Source organism: Thermobia domestica, chromosome 11 (assembly GCF_964235325.1).
Source record: "Thermobia domestica chromosome 11, izTheDome1.hap1.1, whole genome shotgun sequence".
NCBI classification, from domain to species: Eukaryota; Metazoa; Arthropoda; class Insecta; order Zygentoma; family Lepismatidae; genus Thermobia; species Thermobia domestica.
Genome location: NC_137464.1, coordinates 248,583,601 through 248,605,456, shown reverse-complemented (window position 1 = coordinate 248,605,456; position 21,856 = coordinate 248,583,601). Strand labels below are relative to the sequence as shown.

Here is a 21,856-nt window from a genome sequence, read left to right as displayed (position 1 = left end):
ACGCCTTCAGTCGCTAACGCTTGCTCGGCGATACTGTGTGAAGTACTATCATACTTTGGTACAGAAAGGAGCCTACATAGGGGACCTGGGTACTAGAACCTTCCCAATCGAAACTATACTTTTTGGTCTGGTAAAAGTTAATTGTGGTAGATACTCTATAAAGTATGTCGCATTCGAAAATCGAATTCTTATATTGATTCATATAAATAGTATTATATACTGTATAACTCTAATAATGCGAGAGAGCAGTTTTCCGTAGAAGTTCCATTTAATAATCAGGTTCTTCAATATAGTGGTAAAAGTAGCTACGTATTTTTGAAAATATTTCGTAAGATGAATGGTTTGATTGAAAAGATGAATGGTTTGATTGAACTTCTTAAGTGAATTTCTATAACTGAGAAATGTTAATGTGATTTAGTTATACATTTCACTCTAATAATTATTCCGGTCAGGGATTAATTTGTATTTGTATTTTATTTTGACAAGTTCCGTTCAAATGTGACTCTTCCTCATTCGTCGCACCTCTTGATTTTGTCCAAAGTAAGCTGCGTCACACATCAAACTTCATCTTTAGATATTATTGTTGAGGGCGTTGTAAGGCTATTGAAGTTAATACTAAAAATATTGAAGCACTTTTTGAATGATAATTCTGAATCAAATGTTTTTAATGGCATCTCCATTTGTAGATTTACATTGAAGAAGATATTTTCATAATATTACTTTGGTTTTGTTTCAGATATCTGCCAGGATGGATCACAATGCCCACTGTTAATATCTTAGTCACTAAGGTAAGATTATTATTATTAATAATAATATTTAAATATTCGAATCATTTTACTTTGAATTTTGTTGTGTTACTAGGCTGTGAGGAAAACTTAAAATTAACATCCAAAACTTGTTCATTGAAATTGTAGAGTAACTGAGTTTTTAAAATACATTGACACATACTCTTCTTTTTTCAAGGTCTTGGTTTCTATGCATTGCCTGCCAAAGAAGTATTGAGCCCAATGTTTCCAAACGAATCTAGTTCAGATGAGGTTTCAGATCCAGATGCCTTCTCACAAAATTTTAAGGTATTTAATTTCTTACATTTGTAACACGTGTAAGTTAGGTTTAATTTTTGATTGAAAGTGAGCATAGGAGTATAGTATCAGAATATTGGAACACGCGATTACGTACGTTACTTGGCTATGTCTCTCTCAAGCGTTATTCCACTGGCAACGAATAAGGTCTTAACGTCAATATTGCAAACTGCAGAATTAACGGTGGCCAACTATATGTGGACAGTTTACTTGATCAGAAATTGAAACATTTTTAATCACACTATTAAAAAGATAAGCGTTACTTCGTTGCGTGACGGATGACGTCACGCCAACCCCATGCATATGTTTGCCCATTGTAAGTGGGAGACACCATAGACATTTTCTGGAAGTAGTGGAACGGCGTCCACTGCGTGACTCCTCTCCCCTGGCAGCAAGGCTATGAAACTGACCTACAGTTTAACGTGGGATCCGAACTGCAAGAACTTTCGTTGGATAACGATTCTGAATCTCATGCACCGTGGACGCGTATGCGAACCATATAGTCATGAGGCTCACTTCGTTGATTTGTCTGAGGGAGGAAAAAAAAAAAAAAAAAAAACTACGGTTTGTTCACCTGGTTAAGTCACATGAAGATCGAATCTCTATATAAACATATTGCACTTTTGGTCCAAGGGTTCAAAAATTGTTGTGAAACATGATTATGTAGATTTTTTACTGCTGTTTCTTGATGAAAGAACTGAATTTTTAACAATTCTTCTGTATATACTGACAGTGTGAGAACTTCGCAATCAAGAAACCTACTCTTACAGATACAGTAAACGTATGTGTTTCACTTATCTTTTTAATTGTATATCGACATGTTGAACATGTCTACATGAACTAGAGGCAAAAGATTTCTCGCAGCAGAATAGAACAATAATACATAATCAACACGAAAACAACCTTACAGGGGCAAATTATATGGTTAGAGAAGTGTTTAAAATTAACATTTTTGCAAAACTGATCCAAATTATGAAATGAAAACAAAGAATTCTGTGCGTCACAGTCCTAATAGTTCAGTCGCCCTCACATGTGTTACTACTACCTATCGTCCTCCTTCTCACCAATAGATGGCACCGAAGGCTTGGGGATAGAGAAAGTGATATGATCAGGGCTTGAACCGGGCGGCAAATTTTTAAAAAAATATAAAAAAAAAGACAAACATAAAACTATTGTAAAATACATATTTCACCAACGACTCAATAAAATAAGCGAAAACCCTTTTTTAATGGCTGTAACAAGCGAAAGCCCTTTTTTATTGGCTGTGACTACGATCATAGTGTAGCAAATATTGTAATAAGTCAGTTGGTTATTTTGGTGGTTTGATCAGTTATCCGTGGATCTGCTGAAAATGGCGGCAGTAGGCACCTCGACACTCGTACTTTCACAAATTCTCATTTATTTATTCAACAAATACTAGATAGAGCCTGGAGGACATCTTATACTGGATATATAACAAGGGAAAAATCTTAGTTAGGATGGTCGACGGTGATGATAGAATCCACGACCGTCCGAATGCAAACCCAAGTCTCCACCAACAGAGCTATTTCGTTTGGTTTGAAGCAGTATGGCCTACATTAGCACCATTATTTCTTCGGAAAGAAAAGTTAGTTACATGTATTTAAAAAAAAAAGCACGTAAGAACGTGGTGAAACGTAGTTATGTAGTCCCTCTCTCTACAGCCGCAGGCTTGCAATGTGCAAAAACAACAGAGTGATGGAGGCGGGTGATTGTGTACGCTTTTGTCTAACTGCGCGCCACCCACACATACATTGGGAACAACTGACCACCGAAAAGGGTTCGTTGATTTTTTTTTTTTTAATTTCTTAAATTCCTTCTTTCTTTTTTATTAGTAGCAAACTTAAAAGTAATATTTTCAGAAGTTGATCGAGGAGAATGGAAGTTTTGAAGAGCGATGCGATTGGTTTGGTTAGGGGCGGCAATTTCGCTAGGGCCCATGGGTGCAAAACATGGAAATCTGGCCCTGGATATGATGAGAGAGAATCGAAATCTTACGCAACGGTAATTGGTCGTCCCCTTCTAATAAATTTTTACAAAGAAACTAAATAATTACAGTGTGTTAAAGAACCAATAGTAACACCTTCTGCACTTCGATATTTCAATTTCTTGGCGGAAACTTAATCGGACAGTTATATTCCGACTAAACAGTTTGTCTACTTCTAATAACACCCTATAGGTCTCTTAAAATGATACCTTGGAACATGAACTTAATCCATTGAGACCTCGATGCGTGTTCTAAGACAAATTTTTCTGAATTAGTCCGTTCGTAAATCCCACGAACTCGAATTTTTATGATTTTAACGTGAGTACACTAGATTTTAAGGTAAAATATCAAACAATAATAATGGTTGAATAAAATTGAACCTCTACATAAGGCCCATGTCAAATATACTGAGATGTTATAAAACAAATCCATAACAGCATAAAATTGGAGTCATACACTAAAATTACACAAGATTGTTTCTTTTCAGGGTTAATCAAATTAGATCGACCAATGAATGTTTCTGCCTATTTTTTAATTTTTGTACACAAAGTTCTACTATATTTGAAGAGTGGAAATCAAGCATTCACTTTTTTTTAAAAAAACTTTTATAGATATTGTTTTTTTTTCTTTCTTTTTTGAGTTACCATTTTGTATAGGCACGTAAGCCTATTTTCCACTTACCAAAGATTTGCGGTAAACTCTGTAAGTCCGTTATTTTTAAGATGTAGTTTTCTAAGAGGCCATTTGAAAGAGAATTTAATGTACAGTATTTAATGCCAAATGCATATTTAAGCCTACTACACTACAACTATCTTTAAAAAATTGTTGAAATTAGGTTTTAAAAACGCAAATTGTCATTTTCGCTGTCCAACTTTCGAAGAAACAATAACGCCATTATTTATTCATTTATTGTTCTAGATATAGGTTTTTTGTTTAACAAGTGGTTAAAATTATACCTAGATTGTGAGTTGAAGTAGTTTATGTAATATGTTTTGTGAATTTGAGATTCCTCAAGTGTGTCCTTTCTGAGGAACTTCATGTTGAACATATCCAATTTTCGAAAAATAACAATGTTTGAAGAAGATACATAACTAAGTTTAGATGAGATAATCGCATATCAAACACATTTAGGAAGTAATGTACCACGGAGCCTATATCTAGAAAAACAAGAGCCTTATTTTTGTCTTTAAAATTGTAAACTTTAAAAATTAAAATTCAGTTTTAGTTCCCAGCGTTTGATATTTGTAGTACAGTATTCTTAAATGTTTACTAGAGATAAAATAATGTACATTTAACGCTCTGTGAAATGATATTTGTTTGAAGTCGATATCTTAAAAAATAACTGAGCTACAACGTTTACCGCAAACCACTGAAAAGTTCAAAATAGTCTCGCGCGTCTATACAAAATGGCCGCTTAAAAAAAAAAAAAAAAAAAAAAAAAAAAAAAAAAAAAAAGTAAGCAACCTTTTAATTTGAAATTGTGTGATTTCAAATGGATTAACCCTACAGCTTCCGATAACAGACTGAACCACAGAGCGTATGGTGACCGAAGCCCAGAGTAAGCGTACACAAACATATTAACCCATTTAAACTCTTCGGGACGAAAACTACCCATTTACATATTTTGCTATTACTAAAGCTTATATATATTTGCCCCTCGGGTCGTTTCCGACAAAGTATCATAATTAGCCAATGGAAGATCAGCAAAAAGAAATGACACAAAATTCACCAAGGATGGGTTAAAAATTATCTACTTTCCAAGAAAAATCAAAATTCAAAACAAAAAAGATAACGTCATATATGGGTTAAAAACACGCTGACTTTTTGTATTTGGGGGAAATTTTACTCGAAATTTCCTCCAGTAGTTTGAGTTTTTGGAGTTCTGGGGCCTTCGAATTTCGGAGCCAGTTACAAGAAACTAGAAGTTTTCACTATTCATTTCAGCAAGATTTAATGAAGGAACTAAAAATACATTTAAGGAACTTGAAAGAACGGTACTATTAAGTCATATTAGATAATGCGTCATTTGCAAGTTATAAATAATGAATGTTACCGTAGAGCATCAACCAAATTCTTCAGTTTCTTTGGAGGCTTGATATCCGGTTCTGAGTGATTAAGTTAACGATAGAATGTTAACTAAATCAGTGAAATTCAAAGAGTAACTGTTACTGTCCGTGCTATGACCATTACGCCATGAAACTTCAGATCTTCTACACATTTTACGCTTTATAGTTTGGTGACCCCTACCATAAAAAAAAAAAAAAAAAAAAAAAAAAAAAAAAAAAAAAAAAAAAAAAAAAAAAAAAAAAATTGATAGCTCACCAATTTGGTGAGCCTGAGTTCCATCTTGACTTGTTTTTCTCTTACTTTGAATTTCATTGAGTCTGCACTTAAAATTATTCGGATTTGGCATGAGTTAAGAGCTTAGTGTCCATTTCAGCATCGAGGTTATATGAGATTCAGGTTTGGTGGTAATGTTATTTCCGTTATTTGTTGTGTATGCAGTTCATCACTTCTAAAAATGATTCTTGATCACTGTAGTTCGGAAAAGATTATTTCTACCTGATGTTCTATTACAATTCGTTAACGTCACATTTACGGAGTAGGTTCACAAAGTATGTTAAAAGTCAGAACTGTGGTCCTCAATTTAGCTTTATATATATAAAATAAAAATTCGGCCTACTTGATAGAACAAGCTAATACTGTAAATCACAACAGGCGTAACCGAACGCTGTTCGAGGCGAGACAATATGGTGGGGAACGACCTGTACTGTCGCGTTTGCTTTGCATGATGATCTGTGCACTGCCAATTGCAACTTTCCTCATGCCTGTATGGTTAGCCTACACATTTTTGTCGCAGTTAGGTTCCTGGCGGGAGCTCATGTGCTTCGGATCCCATTGTAAAATGTAGGTCCACGTTTTATATAGCTTAGGTGCTAAAAGGAACAGTAAAGTTCAATCCAGTCCAAGCTGTCGATTACACCAGATTAAAGTCTGGTCATTGTTCGGTGCCCACGTCAATAGTAGGTCCTATGACTGGAGATCATCCCTGGAGCTGCATAAGTTAACAAAAACTATCTCAAATATAACTTAAGGGTAAATAAGACGTTGAAAGTGTCATTCAGTATTCACAATTTGGTGTAAAAGTGAAAGAAAAATCGAATATTATCATTGCTAGCCCGGCAGAGCACACATTCTTGTTCGAAAATCATCAATTGCATTTTAATCAAAAATTAAAATTGTAGTCTGTAAGCCACTCAAAATGGTAATGGCAAGTCTATGCTACGGTCTAGTTACGTTTTTCTTTGAGTCACGTTTGCTGTACATTGGAGAAAGCTGATCAAAATATGCAATTTTACAAGAAATGTTTCTTAAAAATGATGACAAGGAGTCATTGAAACTTAGTTTCGATTTACTGCGACCATTTGGGTGCTTTAGCGAATGTAGTTTTAATTATTAATATTCATCCTATTGCGTCATTAAATAAGTAAATACGTGCATTTGCGTGCATATAAAAAGCACTTTTTTTCTGGAAGTAAATCCAAATTCTGGACTGCATCTTTACGGCAATGCAGAGGCGTGTTTCAGTGTCAGTTTGTTTTCCCTGTTCTTTGCGGTTTGATTTCTTCGCAGTTTCTTTACGGTGTGTAGCAGCATTCCAGTTATAAAGTTGAGTGACTAAATATCAGTAGACCTTCTCAAAAGGAAATTTCTTTGCTAAAGTATCATTGTATTTTCAAATATAGTTTTTTTTTTTTTTTGGTCAAACAGAAATCATTTGCAAATTAATTTAATTAGTTATATAATACTTACATTTCGTTTCCAGTATTTACCAAACACTTAATATCAATTCATAGCATTATGACATAAAACAATGGAAAGTGACTATTGTATGAAAATATTCTTCTGTATTAACCTTTGCGTAATAGCCAAAATATTAACGGAAATTATTCTCATCACATTTCATAGTGTGCAGGGTGGAATGTCATTTCAATCAGTTCTGGTATTGACTGATTTACTCACGAATTGCCATATATTACTCAAACAAAGGGATGTAAATGAGGATGAGGATTGACAATTCACACGCAACTAATATTGTGGAAGGTTATGCGTCAATGCATAAATAAGACAACAGTTTCAAATTATAGAACAGTGACTAGATTGGGTGGAAAGTGAAAAAAGGTAGAAAAGAAGGAATTTAACTATTAGGATAGAAAATAAGCACTTGCTTTAATTATCCTTCGTTCTTGATAATGTTGTAGGTGTTTCAATTGATGAAAATACTCGCCGAAGTTGCTGCGTAACTTTTTGGCGTAGATACAATAGAACCAATGCTAATGTTGACGATTGGATTTCATATCCCATTACATCTGTCAAGGGTATGGATTGTTGTAACTCGCTCGATAATACGTGAATGGTGTCCTGGACTTCCTCCATGGTTTGCTGCTGCGGTGATAAACTGTTACAGGTTACAAGTCCCGGACGATCTGGAGATGGTGTAGGCTCCTATAGGGGTTGCTCTGGTAGTGTTCTTCACTACACGTCGAACAACACAATCCACCAAGAGAAGTGTGTTCCAACAGTTTTGATGGGAGAGGACGGTGAATTCTTGAATCATTAAACCCGAAAGGCTCGTAGAATGTAAAGGAATGTGGCCTGGTGGTTCGAGGAACCTAATCTATATTTTATTGGCTTTTCTTACCAAATGATGAAATAAATGTAATTATGTTACAAATGTTCGTCTGAGTAAAATGTTCTTTGAGGTTACGTTAATGAATTGAGTGAGTGATACTTAGTAAAAGCTCTTGAAATCATTCAATTTTAACATTGATTTAGAGAGTCCAATGTATGTAATCGTTATGACTTTCCTGTAATTTCACAATACTGCACAGTAGTAATTGACGTCATAGACAGGTGAGAATGTGAAAGCAGTGTCTTCGAATTTCACCGGCAAGCGATCTGAGCGAGCAAAAAAACAGTCATTTAAATGACGCGAGGCGAAATGCAATTTGAAACTGTAAGAGGAAACAACGGCCGCCCAAAGGTAAAAGGAAGTATCAACATTTTGCTTCTTTTGAAAACAGCAGCAAAAGAGGTGATTTTTGATAATTAACATTACTGTTAAAGGCTCTGTTTTCTTTCCGGTGTCAGTAAACACTTAATGATCATTGACGCCGAAAAGAAAAGGTCTTTAACAGTAATGTTAATTATCAAAAATCACCTTTTTTGCTGCTGTTCTCAAAACAAGCAAAATATAGGTACTTCCTTTTACCTTTGGGCGGCCGACAAGCTGAAGCGTTTATTCCTATATTTTCAAATTTAACTAAATTTCTAATTTACATTTCACAGTTATGCTAATTTATATTAAAAAGATGGAGGATTAATATAAGTGAATGATTGTGAAGTAGTTAGCGTGGGAGGGAGAACCCCGAGAAAACCCATGAACACGATGTTGTCCGCCACAAGCTATGTGGTCAAGGATCGAACCAGGGTCCAGTCGCATCAGAGGTTAGCACTCTACCGCTGAGCCACTATGCCCTCATTCTTCAGAGGTAGTTAATATATCAGAACCCAGTGCTCAACTCGATTTTAATTCGCAAATCTATACCTGAACTTCTGTAGTGAGTCTGAATCGAAATAAAATTTATCTAGAACACATGAATTTAAAGTGAAATCAAAGGTAAGTCCGGATAAGTTTATATTTTATAGATAAATTAATTCCAGTAAGAAAGAGGTTATTAAATTTTCAAATCCTTAGACTACCAACGGGATGCGTGTGTTTCATGAAAAGAATTCAAACATCGTCGGATTTTTTGTTTTGTTTTGTTTTTAACACTAAAAGCACGTTGTTGACCCACAGGTTACGATGTCGCCAAGAGACTGTTTAATTTTCAAAACTGTCAACAAATATCATGAATTTCGAAAATCAAAGGACTTATTTATAATTCTCACAATGACAAAATAATATTAACAAAGAAATAAATAAAATTAAAAAGATTGTAGTCCAAGAGATGAATTTACAATTCAGTAATATTAGTTTCTTGCCGCATTCGGAATCAGTTTTAATTTTAGTGTTTGCAAAATATATAGTGCAAATAAGAAGGTAGCTATTATGTAAAAGTTGCGTTCAAGGCTTCTCCATTCTTCTCTACTTCTTATTGGATCGATTTTAATTATGCCTCAGAGTTTTGTCAAAAGTCAGAAAACAGTCGATAGTGGCACTCTTGCTTTCAAACAACTTTACGATTATAACATGGTTCTTTATGATATGATGGAACTCGAATCATGATGAATGGGCCATGGAATATTATAAATTAAACTATCTTGACAAATATATGTAATATATGAATGAAATTCAGTTGCTAAATCTGCGATATTCTTAAGTATCACATCTAATGAATTAAGTCTCCTACGCATTTCGAGTCACCACAAAATGTACGACCTATATTATGGTTAAATAGCAAACTAGTAGTTGGAAGAGTAGAAGAGTAAGTTCTTGTTTGATAATATTCAGCACCTCACACCGTAGCTACAAGGAATGTAGCAACGTGATGCAAACGGTATTAATTTGAAATGCACAAGATTGTTACTACCTCTGTAAGGGTAAAACGAATGGAAAATCTTGTAATTAACTATGAAACCTCGTTCTGAAAATATTCTACTTGGGCCTGCCTCACGTCAACTTATCCATAGGCAGCATACTGTTCGGATGACTATAGTAAATAATAAGTGTTGGACAACAACTTTTTTGTTTTTATTATTTTACGAGGAAAAACAATTTTTAAAAGGAAGCATTGGAGGAATATATTAATGGCCGTGCATACTTCTGCTGTTTTGTGATTACCCATTATAGGACGCGTCCCATATCGCAGTTTTTCATGTCAAAGCGAAAATGCTATGTAATGGCATACCCTCCGGTGCTTCCTTCAGGCGCTATGCGGCAACGTTGCAGACTAACTTGAGATCATTAGCGTTGCTCTGCGACTCCATGAAGCGGTTACGTCGATTTTTATGCTAATAAATGGTATTAGTGTCAACATCTATCGACTTGCTATCTGGAAGGAATCGATGTAACTATTTGATGAATTAGTACTGTCTGTCAGAAAAGTAAATGTGCATGTGTTGAGTCTGGCATTCCTGCGCTCCAGCCATGGAGAATATGAGAATTGAGTCAATCAAATGTTTAGTGAGGATCAAGGAGAAAAGACATTGCAGAGGGGCACAAGCTGTGAATACGAATAGTGCATAGTGTAAATAAATGATGACACCGAAAGAGAAAGCCAGAAACAGCTGCTAAACGGAGAAAAGAGAATAAAAACTGTCGAAGTGAAAACATAAAATACAAATACGAACAAATACGCCGACAACTAAACGTTTACTGAACAATGCCCTTGGTGTAGTGGTTAAGGTGCAAGATTACAAATGCAAAGGACGCCAGTTCGAATCCCCTGCAAGATTTTTTGAAATTTTTGTTAATAATGCATACAGCTCATGAGAGATGGTAAAAGAGATGTATTTAGTCTTTCGTAGCAATTATTATTGGTAAGGTTTAGTACTGGTAAAATTTTTGTCTTTGCGTATTGCTTTTTATTCTTGTCTTCATTTCGAAAGAGAATAATATCCGAACAAATGCCACCATAATTTCTCTTATTTTGAATGTAAACGCCATTTGCAATTAGTAAAGAATACAAATTGAACGTTCCGACGTAGCTGAAGAAAAAAAAGGAAGTGGAGGGGTTCGAACCCATACTCATGGTTATTAAAAATACAATCACTACATGACTTAAACCCCTCGACTACGATTTCTACGTTGAGTACTGGGAGGCTTGTGTTTAAGTTACGGTGGTCGATACGTTTTACAAAGAGGCTCGGTTTAGCTCTGACGCAGCACGGTGCGAGAAGGTAGAAGATGTGTAACAGAGAGAAGTAATCAGTGAGAGATAAAGATGAATAGAGAGAGAAGAAAGAGAAACAAAGACATGATAAAGAAATGCCAAGAAAGACATGAAGAGAAAAAGACGAATGAAGACATGCACCCTATATTCACATTATGGTAAAGAATGCACACAGTGTTTGCTCGGATTTTTGTCAGTGATCGCAAAGTTTTAAAATTATTTCCATATCTTTAACTTCTTTGTAATAAGGAGAAAAAAACTTCCGTATAAACTTGATATAAAGCGGAAGCGGAAATTTCACTTTCTGGATTTCGAAAGATTATAGAATTCAGTGAAATTCCGGAATGTTTACGAACATACGATCTATTACAGAATGCAGAACGAATTATCAATTTAACCGAAGTTGTTGTATTACTACACATCTCCTTTCGCCTCTGTCAATTCTGGTCGATCTCGTTGACGCGGCATGTTTGCTTTTACCCCTTTCTTCGTTTAGTGAACTAAACAGTAACTATTCTGAATTATGTTACTGTGCATGCCTCGTAGATAAATATTTCTTCTGATGCCAATAGTTTCCGTTTTGTCCAAGCAATCTTCTGTTTCTTATTCCCGCCATTACCCTTTTATTACATTATATGGAGAGCATGTAGGTCTTAAATACCCCATGTATTACATAGCATGTAGGTTTAACTACTACATGAAAGAACATTATCGACTTCCAGCAAAGAAGGAACACATGATCATAGTATATAACCCACGGAAGTGATAGCTGTTAATGAGTGGTTGTATAATCCCTAACGACACAGTGGGTGAGTGGACAAAGCACTGGCTTTTCGCGTCGGCCACCCAAGTTCGAACCTATCTTGGCTTGATTTTTTTATCCATTTGAGATAAAGTATTGTTTCTTTTCGCTACAGGTAGTTACTCTTTTCATATTTTTCGTCGTCCTTCACAGTTAAAGTAACTGTCTATTATTCTTGCTACGAATGATGGATCTTCTCTTTGGTTTCATGTCAAACATGCACGCGTAATGAAAAGGCGCTGTTGATGATAACGATAATAATAAATATTACTAGCTAACTCGTGCGTATATTTCGCATAATATAATTTTATATTATTATGTGGAAATAAGTAAGGCTGGCTGGCGCCCCCTCATATTTTTTTGATGCGCCTTATGGGTCCATGTGTCCAACGTTGGTTCCATCCCACTATCACCTCCAGTTCTCTCGATATAAGTTATCGACATTTTGCCTAAAGAGGGCTCTGCCGTGGCCCAATGACAATGCCTCCTTTTTTTTTGCATTGAAATAGCTTATTTTTCTAAGTCCTATGAGTGCATACTGTCCAACATTGCTCCCTCTACCATTTCCCGTTCTCTCGATATAAATTATTAATATTTTGCCTGAAGGGAGATAATGGCGTTTCAATTATTGCGTTGCCAAAGATATTGCGTTGCCACAAACCAGGCCCGTATTTAGATAAATGCTGTTGTGTGCTCGAGCAGAATTTAGGGGGCGGCAAAATTTTGTGAATTTTTCTAAGATTTACAATAAAGTAATATTAAAACCCGCAGAGTCCCGCGCAAGCGCGAGAAAATGTTAGTGTTTAATTCGCTCTAGTTACAGTAGTTATTAATAGCTAGCTTATCTGATTATTTTCAAAAAAGTCATCCTCCCACTCCACCTCAAGGGATGAGGATGAACTAGAAGATCGTGAAAACTGATACCGTTAAACTCAGCGACCTCGAAAACTACGAATTCAAAACTAATATCTATCGTTTTCGATTACTTTTACGATCTCGCTCCCCCTCCCTGGGGAGTGGAATATGACCTTGAAGTTGAAATGGATTAAAACTGTCGCTATTCATCTCAGTGCCCCCAAAATCTATGAATTCAACTCTAATATTGCTCGTTTTCGAGGGGGCGGCAAATTACTTACAGTACAGGGGCGCACAATATATAAATACGGGCCTGTCACAAACAACACCTTTTCGTAATATATATATATATAATTTTACTTGCCACTAATGTTGCCTACCACTATTTGCAATGCAATGTGTTAATTAAAAAGCAAATCAAATAACGTTCCTCGCCATTCATGCTCTTGAGCACGAAATACATGATTTACAGTTCTCTGTGTTAGGGGAAAGCATATTTATTATACTATAGTTTGAAGTAAAACTTTTCACAATGTACTTCAATTTCAATGTGTAACTTCATATCATCACTAACAATTGTCTTGTTCTGATAGCAAAATACCCCCCCCCCCCGCAAAAAAAAGAACCTGACCGTAGCGAAAAAGCGTGAACCTTCTTTAGGTCCAATATTTCAATAATATTTCAATAAAAGAGGAAAAGTCACTCAAACATTGTGAATACTCATTTATGGGTGAAATTTGGTTCCTTTGGATTTTAAAGAGTTTGAAGGGCCACCATTTTGAATATTTTCACCTGATTATTCAGGCTAACGAACTCATTCAAGATATTTCAACAATCAATGTTTGTGCCAAGTTTGCTCAGTCCGCTGAAAGTTACGGCGGTAATGGCATTCACAAAAACGTTATCTATCTATCGACATACATACCCCTGATTACATATACCTTCTTCCTCGTTTTCATAGTTTCACTTCTGTAATAAATGTCGCTGAAATTTTTATCTCGTTTGCACTTAACATATTAAACGGATAATACCATCTCTTTTACCATCTCTCATGAGCTGTATACATTAACAAAAATTTCGTAAAATGTTCTTCTTGGTGTGGATTCGAACTGACGTCCTTTGCATTTGTAATCCAGCGCCTTAACCACTACACAAAGATCACTGGTCGGTAGACGTTTAGTTGTCGGCGTATTTGTTTGTATTTTATGTTTCCACTTCGACAATTTTTCTTTTTTTTCTCCCTTTAGCAACTGTTTCTGGTTTTCTGTTCGATGTAGTCCTTTATTTACACTATGCACTATTCGTATTCACAGCTTGTGCTCCTGTGCAATGCCTTATTCAGGTTGGACATTTCTCCTTACCCTTACTACGTATTTGATTGATTTAATTCTCATATTCTTTATGGTTAGAGTGCAGGAATGCCAGACTCAAAAACAGATGTACAGTCCGCAGCAAAATACCTGCAACATGAGCAAGTAAGTTTATTGTGAAAGGACGAAGTCTTTTGCTCCAAGATAAATGTGCAGTTGGGGACGCCGATGTTTCTCCAGGCGTGATTTGTGCCACTTAGCGTTATGTTGATTCCTTGCGCCGTTAGGCGTAGTTTCACAATAAACTTGCATGCTCATGTTGCAGATTTTTTGGTGCGGACTACATTTACTTTCCTGACAACGGTACATGTTCTGTGTGGTTCTTTAGACGAGGACCCTAAAGGTTTACAATTATATATATTTTTCGCTTTATTTTGAATTGTAGAATAGTGTTCTGTAGTCCGTTGGCGCCATTTTTAGAACGCTCGATTATATATATAATACCTGTAATAGAGAGAGTATTTCTGCTATCCAAAGCAAAAGACCATAGATCAGTAACTGACAAAAGGAGAAACTGCATCTGTAATATTGGCAACATTATCATGTTTATAAGCTTTACCGGATCTGTAAGTTTGCAGTTCTTTTGCTAAACGAAACAACCGTGGTTTTAGCTAAACCAATTCACCAGATAAGATGTTTTGCAATAGACGGCAGATTTAATACTTGCATAATACATTAGTGAACAAAATTGAACTAATTTTTGCTTTCAAGACTCATGCATTACAGAAATTTGAGTTCCCGAAAATTGTGAAGTTATAAACTCGTGAGGATTCTGGCTTACAAGAAGACCTGGAAGTAAGCATTAGTTTGTTTAATAATGTTTTGTGGGTGCTATCTGCCTCACTTTTTAAAGTTCACTTTAATGAAAAAAAGAGTAGTGCATGATATAGAAAGACCTCAATGAATGAGAACATTTATTCCGCATTTAATATAAACAATATAAAAAGATTGCTTTTAGTAAATTTGAATAAACTTCTAGCAGATAGATTTACGTTAACAAACTTTTTCTTTTTTTTCGAAGGAGGCTCACAATGAACAAATCCATGTGCCAGAAAAGTTAGCAGGGTTAGCTGCTAACAGTTTAAGTAGTAGGGTTGTCTCTAGCAACGAAGTCACAAATGCGGACATGAAGCAGGCCGCAGACCTAAGTTCCACATTTTCTACTGACCAAGTGCCTGTTTCTAGGGTAAGTTTTATGTTATTAAATACCAGCTATTTCTCTTCCGTGATAAAAGTATCTTTCCACTAGTTTTTTCTTTCTTTCTTTTTATCACCACATGATTTATTTAAATGCAGTTGCATGTTCAAAAATAACGGAATATTCGATCGATATGAGGAAGTGTGATTAGTATGTTGGAATTTGTAAAGTTTAACACGCGATAAGGTAAACTTCTGGCGTTTCTTAGTGTCGTGAAATCTTAAACAATTCAAGAAAGTTCGTTATATGGACTAAGTGTGTGTGTAGAACGCGTAGTTATACAGAAATGCATAACTAACTTCAAATATGCGCATAGAGAGGAGTCCTCAACGAAATGTTTTGCAAGATGTGTACAATCTTCCCGCGTTAATAGACTGTCAAGTTAAATTGTAAACTTTTCTGTTCTTGAAAACTTTGATAAACGAAGAGAAATTGAAATACAAGAAAATTAACCCATCAGAAATCAACACCTTTCATGTGTTTACTCATGGATATAGAAATTAACGTTTTCTCTTACCTTTTTAATAATTAAATCCAGATAATTGAGTGATTTATCTTTTTTTTATGTCCAAACATGAATTTTAATTTCGACCAATTTTGCTAACATCTTAAAGAAGACTAGCTGATTATCCGTTGTATGAACGATGAGTACCATCAGGAAAGCGATATTAATTTAAGAATTAGTTTTTTCTTTTTAGTAGTAGTAGTAGTAGTAGTAGCTCATCACAAAATTCTGTGTAACAAACTATGTACAACATGATGATTTAATATATATATATATAAAGTTAATTACACATGGAACATTTCGAATATTGAGGATTTATGTTTTTTTCAGTTTACAAAAGTCATGAACTCATTACTTATCTAATGGTGGTAAAGTGTTATTTGTCCGTCACGTGTGTGAAGTTAGATGTAAGTCGCAAATATTCAAAAATTCTCCAGGCTAGGAACACAGGAGTGAGCAAAGAAACATTGAACCAAGAATAAAGACATATGCTCGAGGTCGAAAGGATATAAAACTACGTAGAACTTTCACAATATTTATTTAAACATAATTAGTAGTGAAGTTTCACACAAAATACAGACAAATCAGTTCAGTTGCTGTATAAGGTCGACAAAACTCAGTAAGTACTGATCAAGAGGTCTGAACAAAAACTGACATAGTATCATTGGTAAATTTCTGTTATGATAATTTTACGCGTAACAGTAGTGAGTTTAATAAATTTATTACCGGGTCACATAAATTCTACATCGTTGTTTTCTGTCCAGTGATACGGGACTTAGGATTTTTCTGTATCTTTTGAGATTTTCTCCTCATATATACATCTATTACACGTTCCTAAGTCTAAAATTCGAAATAAAATACATAGTTCGATCGAAACTTTTTTCAGAATGGATTTCGTGCAAATATTTTTTTTTCATTCATTCATTCCTTCTTTCAATTTACAGTATTCATAATTCATGTAGTCAAGTCAAAGTTACATTTAAAATATCACAGAGGTATTATTAAGAATCAGTGTTATTACCTTTCATCTGAACGTGTTGAAAAATACGAAATTACAACAGTAAAGTGACGAAAGATCGTAAACAATGCAGCTGTTTCATTTTCACGTTTAGCAAGCAATTAAGGAAACAGAACGAAATCAGAAAGGCACAACATGTTTATTATGATTTCATGCCTGATTGACAAGTTCGTGTCATTACTAGTTTAACGTGACACTATCGTTAACTATTTCAAATAACTGAATCAGTTTGAGAATGGTAACTTCAGAATTTTCGATATTGAACATATTGTTGTAGTTTTCGTTCGTAAATTGTGCTTTGTTGAGTGGTAATTGTAGTGACTACAGAAACATTCCAGATCATTGTAATTTGTCCTCCTTTTTTAATAAACATTTATTCATTTTTTAAATAACTGTCCTACGAACGATTCACGAGTGTTTCTTTAGTATTAGGAATTTGGTTAAATTACATGTCTATTTTGTGTATAGGATATAAAATTTTGAATAGTAATAATGTCCAATTGCTTTTAGGACACGAATGCTAGCACCGTCGACATTGGTGCAGTTGCTACCGTGGCAGCTGTGAATCAGAACGATGCACAAACACCTGTGCGTACAACTGAAGAGTCAAATTCCAAAGAACAAATATTGGAATCACAACAGCAGCAGCAAAGACCACAGTTAAGGCCCCTTGTGTTAGAGGCAGCTACGTGTGTATGTGATAATAATAGTATAGAACAATGGGCAAACGGGAGCAGAATCAAAGCAGTGCACACAGGTAAGCTTCAGCTTTAAATAATTTATAAATATTGTGTACGTCCAATATATATATAAAATAAACTTTATTAGTGGTAATACAAAAGAAATACCTTTATGAAACTTCACGGACTTTCAGTATAATCACCAACGTTGTGGAGTCATAATATATCTGTAATACCACCTGATCTGTTGGATTGGATGAAACGATCTATTGTCTGAAGAATCCCTGGATCAGTTCGGAAACTTAATGCCATTAAGTTATTCCTTCACCTTAGGGATCATATTAGTCTCAAGGGCTTAAGTCTGGGGAGTATAATGGATGGTATAAGGGTATCACTGAGCCCACTGAGCGAGCAAAAGTTGCGCCACATAAGTTCAAGGATTACCATGCGAAATTATGGAATTAGTTTGAAGGAAATGTCGCCACTCTTATCGCAACTATGGTTGTATTTTATGTACTAGAAATGAATAATATTGCTGCGCGTGGAGCACAGTATGTGTTAGGATAACCTGTCACAGTTAAACACGAGTTCGACCTTCAGATTGTTGAGATTCTGACGAAATTTTAAAGATTGTGTGACCCGTAATGACGCCGCTTGTTCGACTTGTCGATTTCGGCTCGTATAATCTGGTACATTTTTCGCTTCATCTAGCGTAATGACACGGCATAAGAAAGTCCATTCATTTTGTTTCTAGTGTGTTTGAGCAGAGTATTATGGAAGCTGTTTCTGCATTACTGTCAAATATGGCAGCGCTCATCGTGATGTAGTTTTTCTTATACTCAGATTTTCCTTCAGAATGTAAAACAATATGCGATAATCCTGTCTCGGGCTAACTGACGAATCGTCTTGCATCGATCCTGTTCCTATCAATTCACCAACATCTTCATTTCCTTTTCACTGACATGTTGATTCGATCTAGGGATGTGGCGTCCTTTATTAGGGCCTTTACTTATCGTGCCACTGTTTTGTAAGACATCAAAGATTTCTGACAGTCCTCACGAAGACTTTGATGAGACATTCGTAGTGTGCGACCTTGAGCACACTCATTCGAGAAAATAAAAAAGCTGTTGACAGCTTTCAACTGCCAATTTTCATGTTACTCTTCTTCTTATCGCAGTACATGCGCGTAGCGTTGGAGAGGATATTGCCTATAATTTAGGGGTTGAACTGGAGTATATTGCCATTAATAAGTTCCAACTCTTAGTGTAATACTGTTTACTCATTCGGCCGAGACCTCTAGTTGGCAGAGTGCCAAGAAGAGTCTATCTTAATGAAAGGAATGGACTGTAAAAGAAAAAGAAAAGGAAGGAAGGCGATGGTTATTCATGTTGGCAGTAAAGGTATTGTTTGCAGTGTTACCAACCCGGCGCAGTAAATCTATACCTGATAAGACTTTATAAATAATAATATGAGAATGAAATCAAAGTGGGCCTACAGCACTGAAAGCACGATTACCGATTATTATTGTCCGTAGGGCATGACGGATCTACGGCATAGGATGAGGAAAAAAATCCAAAATTTGGAGGCGGGGATAAGCACAATTCTTTGATTTCACTGGTTGACGGTATTGGCTCCCATCATAATAAAATAACAAAACGACGCGCGTACACACACACACTCACGCAAGCATAACCATGATTTAAAAAAAAAGAACTAGAAAAATACAGTAAACTCCACACGCACAAGCGTATGTGTACTGTACAGAAAGACAATAACTGAAGTTCTCCCGCGGGTTGTTGGCGCGATCCACCAAATGTCGAAGCCCCTAAAACACAATGCTAGGCTGCATTTAAAATGCGCGCGCTCTGTTCACTGCGTGACATCATCACTAGGCTTCGGATTTTTGCATATTTGCATGTTTTTTTCCTGATGTGATATTGATATGCTCTTTAAACAGAAATTCGTTTCAGCTGTTTTGGGGTAAAATAGTAGAGTTTTATAGTGCATATATTTGCATATTTCGGAGGTTAGTGCATGTTTATGTCGTTACTGCATATAAATGCATATTTAAAGAAACGACCAAATTTATAATTTTAAACGTGGAATAAGTTCCGTCATAAATGGAATTCCAACTTTCTAATATAAATAGACTCAAGACCTTGAAATGGTTCATTGTTGTCGCCTTAGAATATGTTCCAAGATTATGTAAAAGGAGAATAAGAAAGGGGTGAGTGACTCATTCTCCCGGCAATGATGCATGACTGTCACCTTTTATATATATATATAGAAGATATAAATAACGGTGTCAAACCATCTAGAACAAAATTTTCACGTCACTCATCTCGAAAGTTAAAGTTGCTACTGTTGTGTGTGTGTGTGTGTGTGTGCGGATTTGAAATTGTGTGGTCCTGTGGCAGTATAAAAGTACCGAAAGAAGAATCTTTTAGAAGTTATCTCCTGAAACAGAGTCCATTTAGTTGTAGTGCGACATCTTCAAATTAAATTTTTAACTAGCTCAGAATTTTGTCCAACCTAAAACAAATTTTGTACCGTTCAAATTAACAAAGGGGGGACATTTCAAAATTTTGGCCACTTTGATCACCTGTAGTGAGAGATCTTCATATTCGAAGTTAAACTAGCTCACAATTTTGTTCAATTTTCGTCCATGTTAGTTCACCTAAGAAAAAAATTTTGTACCATTCAAATAAACGAGGGAGGACCACTTAAAGATTTGGCCACTTCAATCACCGGTAGTGCGACATGTTCAAAAACTTTATTTTAAATAGCTAATGATTTTGTACATTTTTGTACCACCAAGAAAAATTATGTACCATTGAAATAAACGAGGGAGGGCCATTTGAAATTTTGGTCACGTCGATCAGTGTGACATGCTCAAATTCGCATTTTAACAAGCTTAGAATTTTGTTCAATCTTTGTAACACAAACAAAACATTTTGTACCATCCAAATAAACGAGGAAGGCCATTTCAAAATTTCGTTACTTCAATCACCTGTAGTGTGACATTTTCAAATTAGCTCAGGATTTTTCAATTTTTGCACATTTTTGTACCGTCAAGGAAAAATTTGAACGCTCAAATTAACAAAGGAGGGTCATTTCAAAATTTTGTCCACTTCATTCACCAGTAGTGTAACACCTTTAAATTCGAACTCTAACTAGCTTAGAATTTTCACTATTTTTTGGAGAGTTTTGTACCACCAAGCTAGTTAAAATTCAAATTTGAAATGTCACTACAGGTGAACGAAGTGGCCAAATTTTTAAATGTCCGTCCCTGGTTTATTTGAATGGTACGAAAATTTTCCTGATTGTAAAAAATGTGAAAATATTCAACAAAATTCTGAGCTAATTAAAATTCGAGTTTGAAGATGTCTCACTACAGGTGATCGAAGTGGCCAAATTTTGAAATGAACCTCCCTCGTTCGTTTGGATGGTATATATCTTTTTGTTCGTGGTTCAAGAATGTAAAAAATTGGACAAAATTCTATGTTTGTTAAAATTCGAATTTGAAGATGACGCACTGCAGGTGATTGATGTGGTCAAAATTTCAAATGGTCGTCTCTCGTTTATTTCAATTGTAAAAAATTTTTCTTCGTGGTTCACCAATGTACAAAATCCGGACAAAATTATGAGCTAATTAAAATTCGAATTTGAAGATGATCGCACTAAAGCTGATCGAAATGACTAAATTTTGAAATGGGCCTCCTTTGTTAATTTGAATAGTACAAAATGTTTTTCTTGGATTGACAAAAATGGACAATGCTTGGACAAAATTCTAAGCTAGTTAAAATTCGAATTTAGATATGTCTCACGACAGGTGATGAAAGTGGCCCAAATTTTAAAATGGCCTTCCCTCGTTTATTTAAATGGTACAAAATTTTTCTTGGGTGGACAAAAATAGACAAAATTCTGAGCTAGTTAAAATTGAAATTTGAAGGTGTAGCACTACAATTATGGACCCACTGAAACAGTGGATTGAAATTGAGAGACGTTAACAATTCAATGAGAAAATATATATGGCAAAGTGTATGCTAAACAAGTAATATTTTCAAAGTAAGTATGCTTGTTTTCAGAAGAGGACATTTCCATTTTGTTCTCCTGTTATGTTTTCGATAACTTTACCTTCTTCCCACTCGTGCTCCATATCTCGCTCAAATCAGTTTATTCCATTTAAAGTATCAACATTATACATTGTAAATTATTGCTGTTTGAAACGGACAATGTTACCCTAGAAGAAAATATTGTAGGATTAACACATAATTAGATATAAAAAGTAATTTCAAGTGGATTTATTTTCTTTTAAACAAGAACATAAGGTTTTGAATACAGGCTTTTAATACAGCAAAAATTACGTTCAACAGGCTCCTTATTAAACGGAAATATTTCACAGCCGTGAATTTAAAGGTAAAAAATAAATAAATAAATAAAAAA

The 21,856-nt window shown here is 35.2% G+C and overlaps 1 protein-coding gene across 5 annotated transcripts in view; it reads left to right on the top strand.

Moving 5' to 3' along the window:
* Nucleotides 1–21,856, top strand: part of gw (trinucleotide repeat containing adaptor protein gawky) — a 139,650-nt gene that overhangs the window by 47,101 nt on the left and 70,693 nt on the right. For all 5 annotated transcript variants that reach the window (XM_081731967.1, XM_081731968.1, XM_081731963.1 and 2 more), the window contains exons 2-5: nucleotides 737–788; nucleotides 964–1,073; nucleotides 15,031–15,195; nucleotides 17,241–17,487. In XM_081731967.1, the coding sequence (XP_081588093.1) occupies nucleotides 1,008–1,073; nucleotides 15,031–15,195; nucleotides 17,241–17,487 (478 nt within the window). In that variant the 5' untranslated portion in view covers nucleotides 737–788; nucleotides 964–1,007. The remainder of the gene's footprint in view (nucleotides 1–736; nucleotides 789–963; nucleotides 1,074–15,030; nucleotides 15,196–17,240; nucleotides 17,488–21,856) is intronic.